The sequence below is a fragment of the Myxine glutinosa genome, chromosome 7, assembly GCF_964187855.1.
Source record: "Myxine glutinosa chromosome 7, kmMyxGlut1.1, whole genome shotgun sequence".
In the NCBI taxonomy this organism is placed as follows: domain Eukaryota; kingdom Metazoa; phylum Chordata; class Myxini; order Myxiniformes; family Myxinidae; genus Myxine; species Myxine glutinosa.
Genome location: NC_136267.1, coordinates 50,377,448 through 50,402,387, shown reverse-complemented (window position 1 = coordinate 50,402,387; position 24,940 = coordinate 50,377,448). Strand labels below are relative to the sequence as shown.

General features: G+C 47.0%; 1 protein-coding gene across 1 annotated transcript in view; it reads left to right on the top strand.

The window, feature by feature from the left end:
• Positions 1–23,510, top strand: part of LOC144893061 (NFX1-type zinc finger-containing protein 1-like) — a 49,586-nt gene extending 26,076 nt beyond the window's left edge. The window contains exons 5-9 of the mRNA XM_078782683.1: positions 6,662–6,798; positions 16,809–16,963; positions 17,510–17,655; positions 19,570–19,680; positions 23,451–23,510. Of these exons, the coding sequence (XP_078638809.1) occupies positions 6,662–6,798; positions 16,809–16,963; positions 17,510–17,655; positions 19,570–19,680; positions 23,451–23,510 (609 nt within the window). The remainder of the gene's footprint in view (positions 1–6,661; positions 6,799–16,808; positions 16,964–17,509; positions 17,656–19,569; positions 19,681–23,450) is intronic.
• Positions 23,511–24,940: the final 1,430 nt, after the last annotated feature.

Sequence of the window (24,940 nt, the reverse complement as noted above, 5' to 3'; positions counted from 1 at the left end):
TGGATGGCGCCCGTGTGGCGACTACCGCCGTCTCAACGACGCTACCACCCCCGACAGGTACCCGATCCCGCATATTCAGGACTTTTCCGCCCGTTTGGCGGGACGGGTCATCTTTTCGAAAATTGACCTGATACGGGGCTACCACCAGGTACCTGTCCGGGCGGCCGACGTCCCGAAGACGGCCGTCATCATGCCGTTCGGCCTGTTCGAATTTTTGCGGATGCCGTTTGGCCTCAAGAACGCGGCCCAGGCGTTCCAGCGCTTGATGGACGGCGTGCTGCGCGACCTGCCGTTTCTTTTCGTCTATCTGGACGATATCCTCGTCGCCAGCACGTCCCGCGCCGAGCACCTCCTCCACCTCCGAACACTGTTCGGTCGCCTCAGCGAGCACGGCTTAATTGTCAACCCGGTCAAATGCCACTTCGGCGCGACGACCGTTGACTTTTTGGGCCACCGCATCACCAAGACCGGGGCCGTGCCGCTGCCGACCAAGGTCGAGGCCATCACCACGTTCCCGCGTCCCCGTTCCATCAAGGCCCTCCAAGAGTTCCTCGGCATGGTGAATTTTTATCACCGATTCGTGCCCCGCGCTGCTCAGCTCATGCGGCCCCTTTACGAGGCCCTCCGGGGCAAGCCGGCCAAGCATGACATTGTTTGGTCCGCAGCCATGGACGCGGCCTTCGCCAGCGCCAAACGGGCCCTCGCCGACGCAACGCTGCTGGCTCACCCGGTGCTCAACGCGCCCATCGCCCTCACTACGGACGCCTCCAACTACGCGGTGGGCGCCGTCCATGAGCAATGGGTGGACGGGGTTTGGCAGCCACTCGCTTTTTTCAGCCGGCAACTCCGGCCGAACGAGTTAAACTACAGCACATTCGACCGCGAGCTGCTCGGGCTATTCCTGGCCGTTCGCCATTTCCGACACCTCCTGGAGGGCCGCCCCTTCACGGCTTTCGTCGACCACAAGCCGTTGGTCTACGCAATGGCTAAGGTCACGGAGCCGTGGTCGGCCCGCCAGCAGCGCCACCTCTCCGCCGTGTCGGAGTTCACCACGGACATCCGGCACGTCGCCGGCAAAGACAACGCCGTGGCCGACTGTCTTTCTCCGGCCAGCGCGAACGCGGTCCACCTCGGCGTGGACTTCGCGCTCATGGCGGCTGACCAGACCACCGACGCCTCGGTGCAGGCACTCCGTGCGGCGGACACGGGCCTCCGCCTGGCCGACATTCCCTTCGCGGGCACCGTCCTGCTCTGCGACGTCTCCCAGGGCCAGCCTCACCCCATCGTGCCCGTTTCCTGGCAGCGCCGCATCTTCGCCTCCATCCACGGCCTTTCTCACCCGGGCCGGAAGGCCTCTCAGAAGCTGGTGTCGGCGCGTTTCGTCTGGCACGGCCTTCGACGAAACATCCGCGACTGGGCCAACGCCTGCACGGCCTGCCAGCGGGTCAAGGTCCAACGCCACACCCAGGCCCCGCTGGCACCTTTCGCCGTGCCTGAACGGCGTTTCGACCACGTCCACGTGGACCTGGTGGGTCCCCTGCCCCCCTTGCGGGGGTTCACCCACCTGCTCACCATGGTGGACAGGACCACCAGGTGGCCGGAGGCCGTGCCCCTCACCTCCACCACCACCGTCGACGTGGCGCAGGCGTTCATCGCCACCTGGGTCGCGCGCTTCGGCGCACCAGCGGACATCTCGTCCGACCGCGGCCCACAGTTCACGTCTGAGCTTTGGGGCGCGGTCGCCCATTCGTTGGGGGTCACGCTGCACCGCACCACGGCCTACCACCCCCAAGCCAACGGGTTGTGCGAGCGGTTTCACCGCTCCATGAAGGCCGCACTCATGGCCGGCCTTCAGGACGACGGTTGGGCCGACCGGCTGCCGTGGGTCCTTTTGGGCCTTCGCACGGCCCCCAAGGAAGACCTCCAGGCGTCCGCCGCCGAGCTCGTCTACGGCCAGCCGCTCCGCGTCCCGGGCGAATTCGTGCCCGACGCTACCAGTCCCTCGTCCGCCGCTCGCCAGCGCTCGGACCTCCAGGAGGCCGCCCGACGATTTGCCGCCGTGCCGACGTCCCGCCACGGTGGCCCCCAGTCCTACGTCCCCCCGGCGCTTCGCACAGCGGAGTACGTCTTTGTGCATCATGACGCGCACCGGGGGCCACTCCGGCCGCTGTACGACGGGCCCTTCCGGGTCCTGCGACGGGGCGACAAGTCTTTCATCGTCGACTTCGGCGGCCGGCCGGACCGGATTTCTGTGGACCGCCTCAAACCGGCGCACATGGACGTCGACCGACCACCACGGTTGGCCCTTCCTCCGCGGCGAGGCCGCCCCCCGTCCACAGTTCCCCCCGCTCGACCACCCACCACCACGTCGGACCCCTCCCCACGACCCTCCAGGGGTCGCTTCGGCCGGGTCATCCGGACCCCCCTTAAATTGACCCTGCCGGTGCAGGTCGATTCTGGAGGGGCGTGTGTAGCGGTTACCGCTGGATGCACAGAATTGCCTTGCACCGGCCAGAACACGGCCAGACGCGCCTCTCCCGGGCATGCCCGGACTCACTGTTCCCGGGCACGCCCGAACCTCCCGGGCACGCCCGGTCTCGTCTTTCCCGGGCATGCCCGCTCTCGCCTTTCCAGGGCTCGCCCAGAGCGTCCGGGCATGCCCGCTATCGCCTTTTCAGGGCTCGTCCAGAGCGCCCGGGCACGCCCAGCCTCGACTTGCCAGGCCGCAGCCAAACAGGCAGGTCCAGACTCGCCTTTCCAAGGCTCGCCCTTGACACCCGGGCATGCCCGGTATAGCTTTTGCTGGGCAAACTTCCCGACATAAATGTGTATATATATTGCTGCCCGAAAAACGGGCTTGTCAGAATACCTGAGCTGTTTTGTTTCAATAAAGCAACTCGGACGAATTCCGTCTTTGGTCGCGTCAATTCTTTCGACTCGCGTTGGAGCGCAGTTCCTTCAATATCACCTTTATCTATCAATATTGTTGAAATGAAGATCAAATTGATGTATGTTGAAATGTGTTGAAAAAGTCAAAACTTTACATGGGGTGTACTTACTTTTTCACGTGACTGTACTTGTTAAAAAAAAAAAAAATCAAACGTGTGCCATGTCGAACTATTTCATTGCATATATGAAATCGATATTTTGTCTGCTCTCAGTGATTTCCACATTTTGCTGATTTTCTGCTTGATTTTCACATTTATAGAAGTATTTAAAGGTAAATCTTTTTGGTTTCCGTTTTTTTGACCGTTTGGTTGACTTTCACCTTTTGACAAATGTATGAATTTGCCTTCTCCATATTCTCATAATAAAGCATTGGTGAAAATTTGATAAAACTCAAATGGTGAAAAGGTTACAGCCCTGACACGGACGCTGCACACACATGGGTGGACACGCACACAAGGGGACACACACAGACACACACACACACACACACACACACACACACACACACACACACCATTCAAAGACTTATGGGAGGTTACGAAAGGTGAAAATTTGACATCTTGCCCCGAGCGTCATTTTTCCTCGATTCGCCACTCTCCACTGTACTTGTGATCTGCTTCCTCGTTCGATCACTCAGAAACGGGGGAGGTTCCAATCCTATCCTCAAAACCGTTGATCTCCGATTCGCTTCCGTGTCCCTCAAAGCCGTCTATCTGCTCGGCCATGTCGTTCACGTCCGCCTACGTGCTGGCCGGCAGTTCGTATCCTACTCCTGACACCAGTTGTCGTGTCTACCCTGTAGTGAAGACCTCAGGGTCCAACCGAGCTTCAATTCCAAGGCGTATACCCAACGTATACCCAACGTATACCTTGTGCACGTGCGGTGGGTTGTTGAGGGCAGCGAGTTCCTTACCTATACGGACGGACGCGGCACGGGGGTTATCCGATCCCCACAACAAATAAACGTACAAGACAGGCACAACACAGAAATGCAATATATAGTGAATTTAATGAAAACAAACCAGGATAACAAAAATGAATGTACAGTAAAATCTAATTCCTAATTTGTGTGCCCCCATACGGACTCGTATACAACACAAGGGAATGATAAATAAAAACAAATGCGTAGTATGGTGCGTTGGCTGATACTCTGCCTGGCGTCTTTGACCGGTCCCTGAACCACCGCACAAGAACCGCACAAGATGGCGCGCAGTCGCGCCCAGAGCAGCCACCGACCTGTGAAGCGGCGGCAAAACTCCTTCCTCCTCCGCTCGTTCCACGCTCCACAAAGCTCCGCTGTTTCTCAAGCGCACACAGCACAAAGCGCAGCCGTCACGAAGCCAACACCAATAGAGAGACAGGGACTGCGTCCGCTCACAATGAAACCCCAGGACAGAGAGAATATGCGAAATGCCTGTTCTTGACGAAGCCCAGCGCAGTGAGCATGCAAATGCGCCCCCCTTCCATGAACACCAGGAACCAAGAGAGAGAAAATGGCGGGACATGTCCATTTTTACTCCTACGCTAGAATGTTCTCTCTGACATCATACTCTCACTAATCACCGAGTGCCACCCGCTCACCCCAACCAATCGTCCTTCGGGGCGTGGCCACACGGCCACACTTGGCGCCCATCGATAATATTCGAGCTGGGTGGTGTCGTAGTAATGTTTGGATCCGGTCGGCAATCGCTTTATTTAATTTAGGCACTGATCACATGGCTGGTGGTGTAAGTGTTTTAAGAATGAAGGGAAAAATACAGAGGCAACCACACACAGAGAATTTACCCTTATACCCTAACTAATTAGCATAGCTCCACCCCTCGCATGGAGACATATAATGCTTACACGGACATCCGGGCCTGACTTAATTACAGGAAGGTTTCTTCTTCTTTGCGACAGTCGGAGCACACTACCCTATACAATCCTACCTTGACTAAAGTATTTCATTACCTACCCCCACAAACATAACACTATTATCCAAGTCGCTGTACCGACACTCAATGTGTTTTGAATGTACAATCATTTTTTACCCTCGCCAGAGGAGAGGGTATTGCATTTGAGTGTTCGTCTGTCTGTCTGTTTAATTGGCAGTCTGTTTGTTTGTTTGTCCACAAATATTAAAATAAGATTTTCTCAGCAACCGTTGGTCCGATTTACAGGAAATTTTCACCATAGGTGCACCTCCTCCTGCAGAATTTTTTAAAATGATAATTAAGATGTCATATGTCATGTGGTATGGGCGCCATCTTGGAAAAACGAAAAACTTTGCACCTCTATAGACCGATCCGACAGAGGGTTCAATGGACGGGCGCGCTCTAAAGACGCCGCCATAGTTGGGAGGCGTCCGCTTCATTCGGCTTGTTCTCCAGCGTTCAGATTACATGCAGTTACCGGTCTCAGTTCACTTTGCCGAAAGAATATCGATACAAAATATATTTGTTTGTTGGATTCATCGGAGAAGATGGAATCATGGACGATACGACCGGTCCACCGAGCTATACGACCGGTGAGGAGCCGGTGTGGTGGCCCGCCCGGAGGTGGACTCTGAGGGAAGAATCCATGCGGGGCGGCAGGGTGAAAAAACCCGCGGTGAACTGGCCGTATGGAAGAGTCGATGAAGCGGTAAGGAGCCGGTGAGGCGGCCGCGCGAAGGGACGGAGGCCCAGTCGGGTCTGCCAGACGAGTCATGACCCTAGTGATCAAGGAACTTGGGGCTCGGCAGCGGCCACTCGGGGCCTAGCCGTAGTTGCCAGAGGTGGCCGGCCCGGGCGGAGGTGGACTCTGAGGGAAGAATCCATGCGGGGCAGCTGTGGTATGGCCGCCAAGACCTGGCCATATGGAGGAGTCGATGAAGGGACCGGCAACTAGTCGGGTCGGTCAGAGGAGTCGTTATCGTAGTGGTCGAGAAACTCGGGGCTAAGGCGGAAGGGGGCTCGGCAAGGCGTAGCATAGGGTACGCGGTTGCTAACAAAATAGGTTTGGTGCAGGTGGAAGTGGAAACTGGGTACCCCCAGGTGCCAGGTGCCTTCAGGGTGGCATGGCCGTGCGCCTTCGACGCCCAGCGATATCGCCGAAAACGGGGTTTGTATCGTGTGCCTTCAGGTGCCAGGTGTCCACGACCGCTCCACACGTATAGAGAAACACTTGAGAACGATTATCAAGGACAGTTTTCATGTACGATTGCAATGATAGTTGTGCTGGCGCAGCCAGCTGGAGTTAAGTTTGGATCGGGACGCCTCCCAGTAATGGCGGACGCAAGGGCGCCGCCTATCGGCGAAGGGGGCACGATCGTCCTTATCGGATAGGTCTATATCTCTGAAGGCGCTGCATAGAAAAATTGAGACATGGCTCATTGTAAAGAACTCCCCATGGGGAATATATGTTAATGATGATGTCATCGGTGCCTCCATTATGACGTCATAATTCGACAAGTACAAAACTTCATCCGATCAAGATGAAATTTATTGAGCATCATCTAGGAATAGATTGGTGGAGAGAAAAATAATGATGACGTCATCGGTCACGTGGTTCGGCTGCTATATTTGTTTTAACACAAAAGCCTTTAAAAAAACACTAAAAACACGAATGTCCTAGCAAGGGTCTGCAATCGCTGAATGCTCTTTCTTGTTTGTTTCACTTTGTATTCCATAATATAACATGTGAATGCATATAAATTGAACTGTTGAAATCAGTTTTTTCATTCATTTTGTAGAAATTTGAAAAGAACACGAGGGTGGCGGAGATGGTACGTGTGGCCCTTAAAAAAGCAAAGCCACTGACGCTGCGAGAAGAATATAGTGTGTGGAACATCTGGCAGATGAGCTATTTCGACAGGTGGAGACTTTACAGGTGAGATTTTAAATTGTTGACTTACTGGGCCTTTAACCACTTGCTGAATACCTGCAATACTTTTTACAAACTATGATTGAGAGAATGTGAGCTAGATAAGTGTCCCACTACCCTTCTGTCTGTGTGTTTCCCTGCTTTCAGTTGTTGTGTTATATGTTATTGTGATTACCTTGCGCTCGCGAAGCGAAAACAAGGTTAGGCATTTGGTTGCATCTGTACATGCGTACGTGTGGCGTGCGTCTGCATTTTTAAAATACATTTTCTCGGCAACCGTTGGTCCGATTGACACGAAATTTTACCATCGGAACGACTCCCCCTGTATAATTTTTTATTCATAATTATGACGTCACAGGTCACGTGTGGTACTGACGCCATCTTGGAAAAATGTTACACCTCTTTATCTCCCAAACTGCTCAATGGAAAAAGTTGAAACAAGGCTCATTGTCAAGTACTCACCATGTGGAATAACATATGATGATGATGACTTCATCGGTGCCTTCATCATGACGGCATAATTCGACAAGTACAACACTTGATCTGAACAGTAACAAATATAAAATTTCCTCTGCAAATGTTAGCCCGATGGACACAAAATTTTCATCATTGGAGCACCTCCTCCTGTAGAATATTTGAATGATAATTATGACGTCATAGGTCAAAAAGTACGAGCGCCATCTTGGAAAAATCGAATAATGTTGCACCTCCATATCTCTGAAAGCACTCCATGGAAAAAAATTGAAACATGGCTCATTGTAAAGAACTCCCCATGGGAAAGAAGATATGTTCATGATGATGTCATCGGTACCTTATTTATGACGTCATAACTTGACAAGTACAACGCTTGATTCAATCAGTATGAATTTTTTTTTTCTCTGCAATTCTTGGTCTGATTGACAAAATTTTCATCATAGGAGCACCTCCTCCTGTAGAATATTTTAATAATTATGACGTAATAGGTCATGTGGTACAGGCACCATCTTGGAAAGAATTCGTACCTCTATCTCTGAAACTGCTCAATGGAAAAAAAATTGAAACATAGCTCATTGTCAAGTACTCCCCATGGGGAATAAGATGTGTTCGTGATAATGTCATCGGTGCCTTCGTTATGACGTCATAATTCGACAAGTATAATGCTACATCCAATCAGTATGAATTTTTTTTTCTCTGCAACTGTTGGTCTGATGTACACGAAATTGTCACCATAGAAGCGCCTCCTCCTATTTAAATTTTATTGATAATTATGATGTAATAGGTCACGTGGTACAGGCGCCATCTTGGAAAAACGTTGCAACTCTACATCTCCAAAACCGCTCCATGGAAAAAAATGAAACGTGGCTCATTGTAAAGAACTCCACATGGGGAATAGGTGTTGTTAACGATGACATCATCGGTGTCGTAATTATGACGTCATAATTTGAAAGGGACAACGCTTGGTCTGATCAGTTTGAAATTTATTGAGCGTGATCTATGCAACAATTTTATTAGAGAATATAAATTTATGATGTCATCGCTCATGTGGTCTGGCAGCCATATTTGATTTTTTTTAAACGTTCAAAAACAGAAGAGTTGGGTTGCACCAAGTTGACTGCACAGGGTAAGTATTCTATGAATATCATCTAGTTCTACAAGCCTCGACTTTGTATATAGATTTTATTTTTAAAGCAGCGCTCACAGCAAGAGATTAAGATTAAAAAAATAGGGGCAATACCCCAGGGTGCTCACCTGGTAGAATAAAGCGGTATACTAAAGGTACACTGATTAAAGTTATTTTAAACAGTATCATGGCATTTTAAACCAATTTCCATGGTTGCTAGGAGACAGAGCAGCATGTAGAATCGTACTAAAGCAATCATGACACGTTAAACAAACAAAATCAAATACCTCTTTTAGGGGGCAACCACCAATCTTGCCCCCCATAGACCCCGATTTTTGTAATGCCATGAACATGCTTTGGTACATCACAGGTGATGAAGGTTGTGATCAAGTTTCATCAACACCGTGTATAGTTTCGGAGAAGAGAGCAAATACCTACATTGTGGGGCTCAAACCCCCACCTCCCTCCCCTCCCCCTCCCAGTAGACCTCCTTAGACCTCGATTTTTTTTTGAATGCCATGAACAAACTTTGGTACATCATGGGTGATGAAGGTTGTGGTCAAGGTTCATTGAAATTGTGTGTAGTTTCAGCGAAGAAAGCAAATACCTATTTTGAGGGGGTTAAACGTAGACCCACTTTGACCTCTGCTGGTCGACCCCTTAAAGACATAATTTTATGCCTCCGCCCCCAAAGGTAGCCGGAGGCATTATGTTTTCGGGTTGTCCCTCCGTCCGTCCGTCCATCCTTACAGGCTAAACCTCATTTTTCTCAGCAACCCCTGTCCGATTGAGACAAAACTTTCAGGGTAGGTGTGACACCCATGCATAATGTTTTTATGATAATTGTGATGTCATAGGTCACGTGGTATAGCAGCCATCTTGGATTAAACGCAAATAATAATAAAATTATTTCTCGGAAACCGATGAATGGCAAAATTTGAAACTTGGCACATTGTCAAGTACTCCCAATGGAGAACAAAAGCATGATGATGACATCAAAGGCGAAGTGGTATACCAGCCAAAAATGTTTTATGGTTTCAACTTGTTACCAGCCAAAATCAAACTTGTTTATTTTTACGACAGTGAATGAGGGCATCTACCCGTTGTGGGACTATGCGGAGGCATATTGGCAACACAGTCGCATTGCTCTCGTTTTTTTTTAATGCAGTGAACTAACTTGAGTTGCAACATACCAAATATTATTTTTGCCAATTTTGGTCACAATTCCATCAGCAGTTTCAGAGAAGAAGTTGCAAGTGTTTACAGACTGACGATGTGACATCCCATAAGCTCCCCGGAACTACGTTCCAGATGCGCTACAAACAGATGTTCCTAATAGTTTTACTTTCCCCAACACACAACAAAAATTAACTCCTGACTTTGTGGTGTAATTTTTACAATTTAAAAAGTTCATAAGTTTTACAATTTTAAAAGTCGTGGTACAATTTTAAATGGTCAGAATAATATTTTTCTTTGCAAATGCACTTGGCAAGTTTGTGTTGTTAAATTGTAATTGTTAGGAATAATTGTTCTGAAACTGTTGCTTAATCAGGCCTGACAATCCTGTTTAATTTTTTTTTTTTGGATGGGGGGCGGGGGGGGGGGAGAAGGGGTGGTGGGGTGTGAGGAAAGGGTTTTGTAGAAGTTCCAGGTAAGGGGGGAGGGGAGGTTTTGGAGACATTAATTAAGGATAGGGAAGTATTTGATTATTTTCAAGGGAATGAAAGATAGTCGGCACTAATTTACGAAAGAGATGTCTTGTTTAACAAACTTATTGGAGTCAAGGAAGTTGAAAAAAACCAGCTATGGAAGCTGAGAGAATATAAAGTTCCATGGCCGATAATATGCACCCAATAGTATCGAGAGAGGTGATTGAGCAGTAAGCGAGATGTTAGCCAATATCTTCAAGAGCTCACTGGAGTTAGGACAGGTACCAGAGGATTGGAGAATAGCAAATGTAACACCGTTATTCAAGAAAAGAATAATTGGGGAACTCCAGACCTGCGAGTTTGACTTCAGTTGTTGGGAAGGTGTTGGAGGCATTAATTAAAGAACTCATAGTGAACCATTTGAATATTTTCAAGGTAATTAAAGGTAGTCAGCATGGATTTATGAAAGGAAGGTCCTGTTTAACAAATCTATTACAGTTCTTTGAAACAATTTCTGACTGGTTGGTTGAGGGAAGGCCAGTGGATGTAGAGTATATTGAGACTCTCAGAAGGTATTTGATAAGGTACCACACAGGAGGTTGTTAGACAAGGTTAGGGCTTAGAGAATAGCTGGTAGAGTAGCTAACTGACTGCATGATAGGAACCAAAGAGTGTTTTGTGAGTGAGAGGCGGAGTTGGGGACCGGAGTTGGAGACTTGGACTCGAGTCACACTTGAGTCGCAAAATAGAAATCAGACTCGGACTTAACAAAATTGACTTGAGACTTTGTGTCTGGTGACTTGTGACTTGCTTGCAACTGACATGCGACTTGAGTTTATAAGGACTTGTTCACAATGTTCGGAAAATAATCGTTGAATAAACATTGAATTAAAACGTTGAATAACGTTTGAATTAAAACGTTTGAAAACAATTGAATTAAAACGTTGATAACATTGAATTAAAACGGGGGTTAGAATATATGGTAAATTATTTTCAGTCGTCGGCGTGCACAGTTCGGTCAATAACGACATATACCTTGTACATGTATACTGCACATGTGCAGCATGCCAGTGCTCATAGCCGCCGGGTCACATACCGGTCACACTAAGGTTAATGGAGTGTCCACTCTTCAGACAGCACAGAGCACACCATCTCAAAGTGGCAAACACAAGTCTTGGCAATGGAAGGATAACTGTTTTCAAACCATGACATCGACATTCGAGTCGAATCGGGGAAACATGGCCTTGTGCACGTCCCGACCTGATAAAATGATTTTGTTGAAGGAGCTGGGGCTCCCACGTCGATCGGAAGAATGGACGCGACAAAAAGCTGGAATTCATCCGAGTTGCTTTAATCAAACCAAACACTCAGGCACTCTGTAAAGCCCGTTTATCGGGCAGCAATATATATACATATTATCCCGGAGCGTTTGCCCAGGAAAGGCGAGAGGGGGCGTGGCCCAGCGTCCTGGCTGCGGCCTGGCAAGTTGAGGGCGAGCCTGCCCGGGCATGCCCGGGCGTCCCGACCGACCGATTGCGGATTGCCAATTGCGTCGGCAGTTCGGTCGTCGACCGTGCCGGGTGCTCGGGCGCCATGGGTGTTGCGTCGGACGGCGGTGGGTCCCATGTCGCCGCTGCGATGCGCTGTCCTGCGGCGGAGATCTTGTCGGCTTCTCTGGCAAGGGCCCGGGGATCTGTGATCGTCGTGCTTGCCAGGGCGAGGCGTACCGGGTTAGGCAGCTGACGGAGGAACAGCTCCCGGAACAGGAATGCCGGAGAGTGCTCGCCGAGCAGTGAAAGCATGTAGTCCATTCGCTCAGAAGGGCGCGTGTCGCCGAGCTCGGGCAGGTCGAGCAGGCGCCGTGCGCGTTCCGCCGATGGGAGGGCGAAAGCGTCGAGGAGAAGCTTCTTAATCGCGCCGTATTTGTCAGCGGCTGGCGGGCTCTCGAGGAGGCTCAGGGCGCGGGCCGCGGTGGCCGAACCGAGCGCTGCTACCACATGGTGGAAGCGGGTGTCGTCGGCCGTGATGCCTCGCAGGGCGAACAGGGAATCCGCCTGTGCGAACCAAACCGCCGCGTGAGCCTCCCAGAAGGTAGGCAGTTTAAGGGCGACTGCCGTGTCCATGTCGGTAGGTCACCAATGAAGGAGCTGGGGCTCCCACGTCGATCGGAAGAATGGACGCGACAAAAAGCTGGAATTCATCCGAGTTGCTTTAATCAAACCAAACACTCAGGCACTCTGTAAAGCCCGTTTATCGGGCAGCAATATATATACATATTATCCCGGAGCGTTTGCCCAGGAAAGGCGAGAGGGGGCGTGGCCCAGCGTCCTGGCTGCGGCCTGGCAAGTTGAGGGCGAGCCTGCCCAGGCATGCCCGGGCGTCCCGACCGAGGCCTGGCAAGTTGAGCACGGGCCTGCCCGGGCGTCCTGGACGAGCCCGGCATGGTGATCGCTCCGCGTCCTTGATAGGTGCAAGGCGATTGTGAAAACCCAGCGGTAGCCGCTACATTGTGATAATTTAAATGTCATTTTACTTGGATTATTTAAACTTCGTCAATAATTGTAAATTATATCACAACAACAAGTTAAGTTAATAAGTTATATATTTCATTTTCCCAAGCGTCCTGCCCCTTTCGTAATTCCACAGCATTCTACCCCCTTCTTAATTCCCTAGCCTCCCACCCCTTCCTGATTATGCGTTTCATTTTAACGTACATAATAAATATACAAATAAATAAATAAAATGTCCTTTCTCGTTCCACATTGAATGCTTTGGTTCTATGTGTGAACCATTCAAATATAAGTTTAGGTTACTTACAAGTCTCATGTACACATGTTCAAGTCGGTGCACTAGATATGAGGAGTAAATTTAACATAAATTATTTTTTGCTGGGAGCAAGAGCTTCGGGAACTGAGTGGCGTGCTGATGAGGAAGGGAGTGTCGTTGAAGCTGAAGGGAAAGGTGTATGCTGCATGTGTGAGAAGCATCATGATTTATAGGAGCGAGACATGGGTAATGAACATAGAGCAGCACCGAAGGCTGGAAAGGGTGGAAATGCGAATGGTTCGGTGGATGTGTGGAGTATTGTTGAGAGAGAGAGAAAGACAAATTATGAATTGCGAAAGACGATGGGAATAGAGCCTGTGATTGATGCTGTGAAGAGAAACAGTTTGAGATGGTTTGGTCATGTGTTGAGGAAGGATGAAAGTGACTGGTTGAGAAGAGTGATGGAAATGAATGTGGAAGGAAGTAGAGGACGGGGAAGACCGGCTAAAGACTTGGCTAAAGATGGTGGAAGAAGAAATGCGGGCAAGGGGGTTAACAAGGAGAGATGCAGAAAATAGGGCAAAATGGAGAAGATTGTCATGGGGACCGCAAGGCTAACGCCCGCTCGAGCAGGGAAAATGGCCTTAAAATGCCTGTTGTTGTTGTTGTTGTGCTGGGAGCAAAGCAAAACATGTATGAAGCTGACAAAAAATAAATGAGTTAAACAACTTTTCAGAACATACATTACAATAAATGAAGCCATTTGTCTTAATTCCTTGACATCTTGTACTCCAATGTTTGTAAGTAAATGTGGGACTTGACATAATTTTAAGTAATTCTACAGTGACTTGAGATTAGCCCTCGAAGACTTGAGACTTGACGTGAGACTTGGTTAAAGTGTGTTGTTGACATCTCTGGTGAGAGGATGCTTCATTTGATTGGGAGTTTCTAAGTACTGTGGTGGAATATTGCAGGGATCGGTACTTAAACCATTTTTATGCCTCCACTGACAAAGTCGCCGTAGGCATTATGTTTTCGAGTTGTCCATCCGGCTGTCTGTGATTTTCGTTCGGTTTTCGTCACCACAATAACTTAAGAATGGCTGAAGGGATCTAAGTCAAACTTGGTACAAGTATTATAATGATGTAAAAGGAAATGGATTACATTGTGGGGTCAAAATGTCAAAGGTCAGAGGCCCCGTTAGATGAAAATTTTGTTACTGTGCTAACTTATGAACCAGTGATGGCATTTGACCAAATTTGGTAGAAGTATATATTATGATGCAAAGATGAACTGATAAGATTTCAGCATCAAAGGCAAAGGTCAGAGTTCATGTCAGGTAAAAATTTGTTACTTCAGAACAGATGAAGGGATTTAAATCAAACTTGGTACAAGTATGTATAATGATGTAATAATGCAGGCGGAGGCATATTGGTTGACGTCGCAATGTCAAAGAGTGCCGTTCTAGTTTTAAAATAATTTATATCAATTATTTTGATGGTTGGATTCAGAGTAGGCTTTCGAAATTTCCAAACAACACAAAACATAGGAGTAAAGTAGACAACACAGGGAGAGGAGAGAGGGTGGAGTGATCAGATTCGGGAAAGCCTCAATACTTTCATTGCGCAAAAGATTGGCAGAAGGGGTTTACAATGAGGAAATGTAATGTGCTGAATATAGGTTGGAATAAAGAAAATAGGGAATATTCAGTACCTTCAGAAAGTATCCACAACACTTGACTTTTTTCACATTTTGTTGTTACAACCAGAATTTAAAATGGATTAAATTGAGATTTTTTTTGTCACTGATCCACATAATACCCCATAATGTCAAAGTGGAATTTCTTTTCGAATTTTTTTCCAAAATAATTGAAAATGAAAAGCTGAAATGTCTTGAGTCAATAAGTATTCATCCCCTTTGCCCTGACATAATCCAAAATGAGCTCAGGTGCATCCAATTTCTTTTGATCATCCTTGTGATGTCTCTACAACTTGATTGGAGTCCACCTGTGGCCAATTCAATTGATTGGACATGATTTAGAAATAAACACACCTTTCTATATGAGCTCCACAGTTAACAATTCATGTCAGAGCAGAAACTATCATGAAGTCCAATGAACTGTCCGTAGAACTCTGAGATAGAACTCAGAGATAGAATTGTGAGGAGGCATAGATCTGAGGAAGGGTATAAAACAATTTCTAGAGTGTTGAAAGTTCCCAAGAACACAGTCAACTCCATCCTTAGGAAATGGAAAGAATATGGAACCACCCAGACTCTTCCTAGAGCTGGCCGTCCGACAAAGTTGAGCACCCGGGCAAGAAGGACCTTGGTCAGGGAGGTGATTAAGAACCCAATGAACACTGACAGAACTGCAGAGTTCCTTGGGTTAGATGGGAGAACCTGCCGAAAGAACAGTCTCTGCAGCACTTCGCAAATCGAGGCTTTATGGGAGAGTGGCCAGGTGGAAGCCGCTTCCTGAGAAAAAGGCACATGACAGCCCACCTGGAGTTTGCAAAAAGGCAAAAGATTCTGTGGTCTGATTAGACGAAAATTGAAGACTTTTCCCTGAATGCAAAGCACTACATCAGGCGGAAACCGAGCACACCTAACACCATTCCTACTGTGAAGCATGGTGGTGGCAGCATCATGCTATGGGGCTACTTCTCAGCAGCAGGGACCTACTCAAGAAGACTCAAAGCTGACATCGCTGCCTAAGGAGGAGTATTGGCTCATGGGGTTGAATACTTATATATGTAAATTAGATATTTCTGTGTTTCATTTTAAACAATATTGTAAAAGCAATGCTAAATAAAAATTCCACTTTCATATTATGGGGTATTATGGGTAGATCAGTGACAAAAAATCTCAATTTAGTCCATTTTCAATTGAAGCTGTAACACAATAAAAAGTGAAAATTTTTAATTTCAAAAATAAAATAAAATCATCCAAAACCTTGATATTTTCTACCCCCGTGAATTCACCCCAGATCCACTTTTTTTAAATACCGACTTCTTTCCTGGAAGTCCTAGCAGTGTCCATGTGTTTTATACCTCTCAAATCTCCCCTTTCCCCTCCCCTCCCCCCAAGCCCTCTCCCTCCCACAAATCTCCCGATGTCCCTGTTCTCTACTGTTGTACTTATGTGCTTCCCTCTCTCTCCCCATATTGTCCCCCACTCCTTTTATCATGTTTTATGTCCGTTTATTTTTATGTGATAAATGAACCTCGATCGATAAATGAGCTCTTACACGAGCCTCGATCTTGTATACAAAAAAAAAAAAAAAGGGATTGTCAATACTTTCTGAAGGCACTGTAAAATTCAAAGTGAAGTTTTGGAATGTTTGACACAGGAGAAGGATCTGTGGATGGTAACAGATGCAGGGGATAAGCAAAAACACTCACCCTGTAGTGTAGAAAGTAGCTCTTGGTAAAGCTCAGGGGTTTTATGTTGTTTTCGTTGGGAGATAAATTGTAAATCAAGAGATAGTGTTTACACTATAGGATTCTAGGCAGGCCTCATCTCCAATATCATATATAATTTTGGTCACCATATCTGAATACAGATATAGTTGCCATAGAAAGAGTTCAGCATAGAGCTAGTAGATCTGAGGCTAGCTAGAGTACCGTAAGCGATGAGGAGAAGCTGAAGGAGACAGGACTTTTTACATTAAAAAGGAGGCAATTATAAGGGGATATGAGAGCGATGTTTAAGATAATGAAATGTATAGACAAAATAAGTACAAAAAGTTTTTCACCGGAATGGACAATGACAGGACCAGGGGCCACAGTCTGGGAGTAAACTAGAGGAGACTTAGGGCAGTAATACGACAAGGGACCATTACTCAGAGAGTAGTTAATGCATGATATCCATGGTTTGGAGAGTTTGTTGTAATTTATGAGATCTCTTCTAATCTGTGTCATCATCATGCATTAATCGTCTGAGCAAAATTACTTGTTATGAATGACGTTTTTCTTTCTCTCTTTTACTTCACCTTCCCACAGTGCTTGGCTGACGAGGTTTAAGGACAACCTTCTGCAGCAGAGAAGTATGCTTGAGCAACGTGTCGAGGAAACCGCTGCTGTGATCAAGACATACAACGAAGAGAGAGACTTATTCATGTTGAGGGGTGCCAAAGTCATTGGAATGACAACAACAGGTGGCAATCATGAAATTATGTGGAATTCAGCAACACTAGTCGAGATAACCAGATTGCACAGTAATAGATGGAGCTAGGCAAGTGTCTCTCACAATCACAATCGCTCAAGGAATCGAAGACGTGGATCAAGGAAACTTGGTTCATACCTGTATGTGCTCAAATCCGTGCACTCGCACACACTGCAAATGTTGCTGATTGTACATATGATCTAAGCAGTGAATTTAGCAAGAGTGACAGCACATGATGGTTTGCAATTTTTGAAAGGTACCAGGGAATATTTTGAATGTAGAAAGGCCAGCTGACTTTTTATCACTGTAAAAATGAGGGTGTGCTTCATGATGCCACCTCATATGGGACTGCATCAGGGCAGTATTAATCAATTAGCTACAACTGTGAGGTATTTTCATTTGTGTGTATTATATTAGAATAAAATTTAAAAAAGAATATATATATATATACAGTATATAAATATATATATATATTTGTACATTAAAAAGAGCAGACTTAGCATCAGATCAAGCTAATTATTGTCTGCAACGTTTTCAGGGGCAGCCAAGCATCGAAATCTGCTGCAGCATATAAAACCACGCATCATCATCGTTGAGGAAGCAGCGGAGATTCTAGAAGCACACGTATTTACAGCACTCAACTCAGAATGCCAACATCTCATTCTCATTGGGGACCACCAACAGGTATGCAAGTCCCTGCCACTGTTGTGATTTTGGTCACATTGTAGTTTCCTACTCGTTCCCAGTTAATGTTGAGCGTAAGCTCTTTGACTTATGTCCCCTGTGTAGTTTTACTTGTCATGTTGAAAAAAAACAAAGCCTGTGTTAACGCCAAGATTTATAATACTCGGAATTTCTGGGGTAGTAGGATAACCGGGAGTTGAAGATAATTATCAGACATTCCAGATGATTCTCAAGATGAACCGAATATCAAGAAGCTTCTTCGCAGAGTTGGTGTATTTCCAGTTTCTGATGTACTCAAAGGAAATTGCTGTGGCCGGAAATATGTTGTGCCGCTTTTGCAACTGCAGTGCTTTGATCCAGCAATCGAGCCGTGTGTGACATCATTACTATATGCACTCATGTGTGATACCAATTTGATATTGTGATCTCAGGGTGCCGACGTATTAAATCAAGTATGTTCTGAATGGAATTTAAATCTGGGATTCAGTTTTGTAATTCAACAGAATCATTTGCCCCTGTCTGTCTTTGTCTGTCAGTTTGTGAACAGGATATCTCAAAAAGTTGTGGACGCATTCAAAACAAATTTGTTGGAGAGGATGGTTATGACAAGAATGAAATGTTTGGATTTTGGTCAAGATTCAGATACGTACTAGAATTTTTAAAGTGATTTTTCACCATTGAGAGATGGGGCCAAAGCTGGGGTATGTAGCACAATATCTCAAAAAGATGTTGACGGATTCGGACGAAACTTAGTGGACAGGTTGGGTATGTGACAAGGAGTAATTGCTTCAATGTTGTTGAAGATTCAAATCCGGATCCAGATCAGATACTTTTTTTAATGATCCTTCACCATTGAGAGATCAATGTACCAGTACACTGGTAATTCCCTGTGTGTCGTAAAAAGGCGACAAACAGGGTTGGCGGCAGGAAGGGCATCCGGCCGTAAAACATTGCTTCAAAAAGGGGACCAAAAAAACAACAACAACCACGGTCCCCGAAAAAGGCCAACCCCCACTTTGCGGGGAAAAATGGCCTCTAAACGGTGGGGGGGGTTTTTTTTTTTTCTTCACCATTGAGAGATCGGACAAAAAACCCGATATACATGGCATATTTCGAAAAGTTGTGGATGAGCGGTGATAAAACTAGGTGGATGAGTTGGTTAGGTGACAAGAACAATCCGATTCGATTTTGGTTCAGGTCTGAATCCAGATCCGGCCTATCAGTGGCATACAAAACATAAACTGTTCAGAACTGGCGGTGTGACGTTTTTAGAGACGTAGAGGTTTTTTTTAGTTGTTTTTTTGTTTGTTTGTTTTTTCTTTAGACGTAGAGCCTGCTCTACCCAGTGACATTCCAGTTTTAATTTTTTTCAAACTGGATGACTTCAGGAATGGGGATGGTAAAGAGTAAAATGTGATTTGGGATGGTGGCGGGGATCATCGTGATTTGAGATTGGCCTTGCGCTCATAAAGAATCAGCTTAAAGCATTAGACTCCTAGCATCACAATGAATTGAATTATAAATGTGACATTTTATCGAGAGGAATGGAATGGGGGTTTGGGGAAAGAGGTTGTGGGTTGTATGCTTACAACCATTACCTGTTGTTTATTTTTATCAAAAAAAATTACAAGACTAAACTACATGTTTGATTGCATAATACGATATTATATTGTTGAAAAACCTTTTTGGTTGACAAACGTTTTTTTCTGCTTTCACTTTGGGCAACAAACGACTTTTTCAAAGCATGGGCTTTCACTAATTAAAAAATAGGTACATTGTTTTTTAAAAAAATTTTAATCACGGACTTTGACTGATTTAAATATTTTATTTTTTAATCATAGCTACAAAATTGCTGCAAAAATTCCAAGTGAATCGAATTATGCGGGAATTTTAACCGATTGTTTTGTTTGCCAGCTCCGGCCAAACCCCACGGTATACGAGCTGGCAAAACGCTACCACCTGGACCTCTCGTTGTTTGAGCGCATGCTGAAGAACAACATTCCTTATGTCACGCTGAGTACCCAGGTAACACGAGAAACTACGCTGTTCAATTTGTGTGATGTTAAAATATTTCTGATGCACCCAGATGTAGAGCATCCGTTCTGAGTTTGGAAGGTTCGTTTTGGGGCGGGGGTCAAGCAATTCTGACCCCGACCGAGTCGTATCCAAAATAAACGAGAGCGAAATCGATGGCGCGCCATCGCAAATCCCCAAACTTCCCACCTAAAGCAAAGTTGAAAGTGGCTAAAAATTCCACCAGAAATGACCTAATACCAAATTTTGAGTTTAAAAAAATATACTGTTTTTACCTCTATGAGTGGTGAGTCCTTTAAGTTCCCACCCTCTCGAGCACGAACCAGGAGTCAAATCCAAAAAATGGGTACATATGTCATGCATCCCCTAATGTTAATTGCATATGCAAAGTGTCATATAAAAATGTTTCAAAATATGCCTGTAATTCCATTGTTACCTCCACCACCAAAGGTGGATGGAGGTTATGTTTTCATCCCTGTCTGTCTGTTTGTTTGTGAACAAGATATCTCAAAAAGTTGTGGACGGATTCGGACGAAATTTGGCAGAGAGGTAGCATATGTGACGAGGCCATAGTCCATGAGCTAGAGGGGCCCAACTAGCACCCCCCCCCCCCACCCCCACCAATCAACGAAACTACATTTTTTTGAAAGTTTGAAATGTACTGTTTGAGAAATTATATGTTAACATGCGATAAATTGGGACTCAGTATGGATTTTGAGAGCCTGAAAGTTTATATTTCCTCTGTTATGATGGTATATTGGTTATACTGTTATGTATACATTGTTATATTGTTATGATGGTATATTGGTTATATTGGATGTCATGATGGTTATACACGATGGTATACATAAGCAGAAGAATTTGTTTTTTAATCCAACCAAAGATGGCTGACTGGCGGCCTTTAACTACAGTGCATTCAGAAAGTATTCAGACCCCTTCACTTTTTTCACATTTTGTTATGTTGCAGCCTTATGCTGAAATCGTTTAAATTCATTTTTTCCCTCATCAATCTACACTCAATACCCCCTAATGACAAAGAGAAAACAGGATTTTAGAAAGTTTTGCAAATTTAATAAAAAGAAAAAACTGAAATATCACATTGACATAAGTATTCATACCCTTTGCTATGACACTTGAAATTTAGCTCAGGTGCCTCCCATTTCTCTTGATCATCTTTGAGATGTTTCTACACCTTGATTGGAGTCCACCTGTGGTAAATTCAATTGATTGGACATGATTTGGAAAGGCACACACCTGTCTATATAAGGTCTCACAGCTGACAATGCATATCAGAGCAAAAACCAAGCCATGAGGTCGAAGGAACTGCCTGCAGAGCTCAGAGACAGGATTGTGTCGAGGCACAGATCTGGGGAAGCCTACAAAAAAATTTCTGCTGCATTGAAGGTTCCCAAGAGCACAGTGGCCTCCATAATTCTTAAATGGAAGAAATTTGGAACAACCAGGACTCTTCCTAGAGCTGGCCGCCCGGCCAAACTGAACAATCGGGGGAGAAGGGCCTTGGTAAGAGAGGTGACCAATAACCCGATGGTCACTCTGGCTGAGCTCCAGAGATCCTGTGTGAAGATGGGAGAAACTTCCAGAAGGACAACCATCACTGCAACACTCCACCGATCTGGGCTTTATGGCAGAGTGGCCAGACGGAAGCCAAACAGTTCAATCTTTGTTTTATCAGACCACAGAATCTTGTTTCTCACAGTCTGAGAGTCCCTTAGGTGCTTTTTTGCAAACTCCAAGCGGGCTTTCATGTGTCTTTCACTGAGGAGAGGCTTCCGTGTTTGAGACCTGGCGGAGGTATGCTCTCTGCTGAGTTTTAATATGTGGCATTTTGACCCCAGGGGCAGGGCCGTAAATGATACTGCTATTTTTTTTTTTGTTTGTTTTGTTTTGTTTTGTATACAAGATCGAGGCTCGTGAAAGAGCGAACATTAATCACACAGAAAGACAAACAGACACATAAAACAAATAACATCGGGAGCGGCAGACAAGATGGGGAGAGAGGGGGAAGGACACAAACACAACATTTGAGAGCAGGGACCGAGAGACATGGAGACATCGAGAGATCTGTGGGAGGGAGAGGGCTTTGGGGGGAGGCATGTGAAGGGGGGGAGGCATGTGAAGGGGGGGGGGTGGGAGAGGTATAAACATATGGACACTGCCAGGATTTCCAGGAAAGAAGTTGGAATTTCAAACAAGGTGGATCTGGGGTGAATTAGTGGGGGTAGAAAAGATCAAGGTTATGGATGGGGGAAGATAAGAGATGGTGGTGAACAGCTGTTTTAAAGACCTGGAGGGAGGAGAGGGATTGAAGGGAGTGTGGGAGTTTGTTCCACAGGCGGGAGAAAAGAGGAATGAAAGAGTGAAGGTGAGCAGAGAGCCGAGATTTCGGCAGTTTAACCATCAGAGGGTTGCTGGCAGATCTTGTGCGACCTGTAGGAATATTTGGGGGACAGAGCACAGAGAGAGCTGGGGGAGCAAGGCCGGAGAGGAGTCGGTAGAAGACAGAAAGGCCACCTACCTGCCTGCGGTGAGTGAGTGAAAGGCCCTCAGAGATAGCTTCATCGCGGGAGATTCCAATGATTTTGAAAGCTTTGGATTCAACAGCGTGAAGCCGAGCCAGGTGTGAGGCAGGAGCACCAGCCCATAGGGGAGAACAGTATTCCATTGAGCTGCGGATGAAAGCCTTGTATGTGGTGAGGAGCTCAGGTGTGCCGAGGAAGGACTTCGCACGACGGAGGATGCCCAGTCGGCGACTGGCTTTGGAGGCCAGCTTGGAAATGTGGTTTTCCCAAGAAAGATCATGGCAGATAGTGAGACCCAAAAGCTTGAGTGACAGAACTTCTTGGAGAGGATTGTTGAGAAAGTAGATGGGAGGGTTGTCCAGTCGATCTTTTCGGAGAGACATAGTAAGAGAGTGAGATTTGTCAGGATTGAAAGACATGTTCCACTTGTTTGACCAGTCTGTGATTTTGTCCAGGTCTTCAGAGAGTGAGGAGGCTGCAGACTGCCGATCTGAGGGAAGAGGAATGGAGCGGCAGAGAGTGGAGTCATCAGCAAAGAGATAGAGAGGATTTTCCAGAGAGTCAGAGAGATCATTGATAAAGACCAGAAAAAGCACAGGGCCCAGCACACTTCCTTGGGGAACTCCAGCCTGAACAGGAAGGGGAGATGAGAGAAATCCATTCAGGGCCACACGTTGACTACGACCAGAGAGGAAGTCCGCAAGCCATGCATGGAGATTTCCATGGATACCATACGAGGAGAGTTTGGTGAGCAGAGCTGGGTGCCAGACCGTATCAAAGGCCCTTGATATGTCAAGGGAGACAGCTCTGATTTCCTGTTTGGCATTGAGGACCTCCATCCATTGTTGAGACAGCAGAAGCAGCATGTCCAGAGTAGAGTGACCTGGTCTGAAACCAAATTGATGATCAGAGATCAAGCCATTGGAGAAGAGGAAAGATTTCATATCCGAAGCAATGATGGATTCCATGACTTTGCTGATAATTGGGAGCAGGCTGATTGGTCTGTAGTTGCAAGGATCTGTTTTTGCACCTTTTTTGTGTAAAGCGGTAATGTTAGCTGATTTCCAGGATGCTGGCAGATGACCTTGAGCAAAAGATAGGGTGAAAAGAACAGAGAGAGGATGAGATAGAGTGACAGAGCAGGATTTTAGGACCCGTGGGCTGATGCCGTCTGGTCATCTTTCACATCTTCTTGCCATGTGGTCCCCCTTTGTGGATCAGCATCTCATCCATGAGCAAGCAGGTTTTGACCTTGAAAGTTCTGCACAAGGCAGCGCCTGAATTTCACCCAATTCATTGAGGATAGTTGTGAGAAGGGGCTGATAACTGGTGCTGCCTTTGCTGACCTGACTTGACTGTGGCATAAGACAGTCTACCACAGGATTTGTGTGCAGAAGTTATTCCAGATAACAAAAGATGCAAGACTGACAGATCTGATTCAAAACATGCTGACCAGTAGACGTTTCCTCGTGGACCTGAGGGGTAAATGCAGCAAATGGTATAAGAGTATTGCACAAACAGAAGAATGGACTATCTCAGGGCAGTGTTCTTGCTCCTTTACTGTTTAATGTCGACACAAATGATCAACCCATACATCTACACGACTGGTCAAAAGTTTTAGAACACCTCAATTTTTCCAGTTTTTATTGACATTTACGCAGTTTAATGTCCAGTGAATAACCTGAAATGGTACAAAGGTAAGCAGTAAACTGCTCGAGGTTAAAAAAAAGTTTAGGTTAGCAAAAACGGGAAAATAATGTAAATTGCACAGTTATATTGTGGCGGACACAAAAGCCCACTGGCGTGGTGACATCATTCCACGCACCAAGTGGGCGGTGGCCACGCCCGAGGGGTAGGCGTGGCCTCATGATATACACCGGGCGACCAGCCCGGAGGAGTTCAGTGTTACAGTGTAGTCTTACAATAAAGACGTTTATATGTTACCGCTTGTCCGCTTCCTCCTTGCTCACAAGCAGCGCGCGTAATGCCGCGCTTTACTGGTGACCCTCGACGTTGGATCTGCCGGAGCGATCCTTCCACACGTGACGCCATCGCCATGGCCGCCTTCGTCAAACTTCCGGAATTTTGGGAGGCTCAGGCCGAAGTCTGGTTCGTCCAGGCCGAAGCCCAATTTCAGCTTCGGCACCTCACCGGCGATGACACGCGCTACTGCCACGTCGTCGCCTCCCTCGGGCCCGGCACGGCCGCTCGAGTTGTGTCCGTCCTTCGCCACCCACCGGACGGCCACAAGTACGAGGCACTCAAGCGGCTACTCCTAGCCACGTTCAGCCTCACGGACGACGCACGGGCCGACCGCCTCCTGGATCTCCCCGAGCTCGGTGAGACGCGCCCGTCGGTCCGAATGGACCATATGCTGTCACTGTTGGGCGACGAAGCCCCCGGTTCGCTATTCCGGGCGCTTTTCCGTCGCCAACTTCCAGCGCAGGTTCGCCTCGCGTTGGCCGGGACCGGGCTAACGGAACCCCGAGCATTGGCGGCCGAGGCGGACAAGTACTTCGCCGCTTCGGACACGCGGGCGAGCGTTGGCGTGGCCGTCACGGCCTTCGACACTGATGTTCCACAGAATCATCTTCTACAGCACGCTGAAGTTCAGCAGCATGCTGATACGCACCTCGTGAACGCCGCCACGCCCCGCCCACCGCCGCGGCGAAAACCGCCACCGCGGGGAAACCCGTCGACTCCACCGGCCT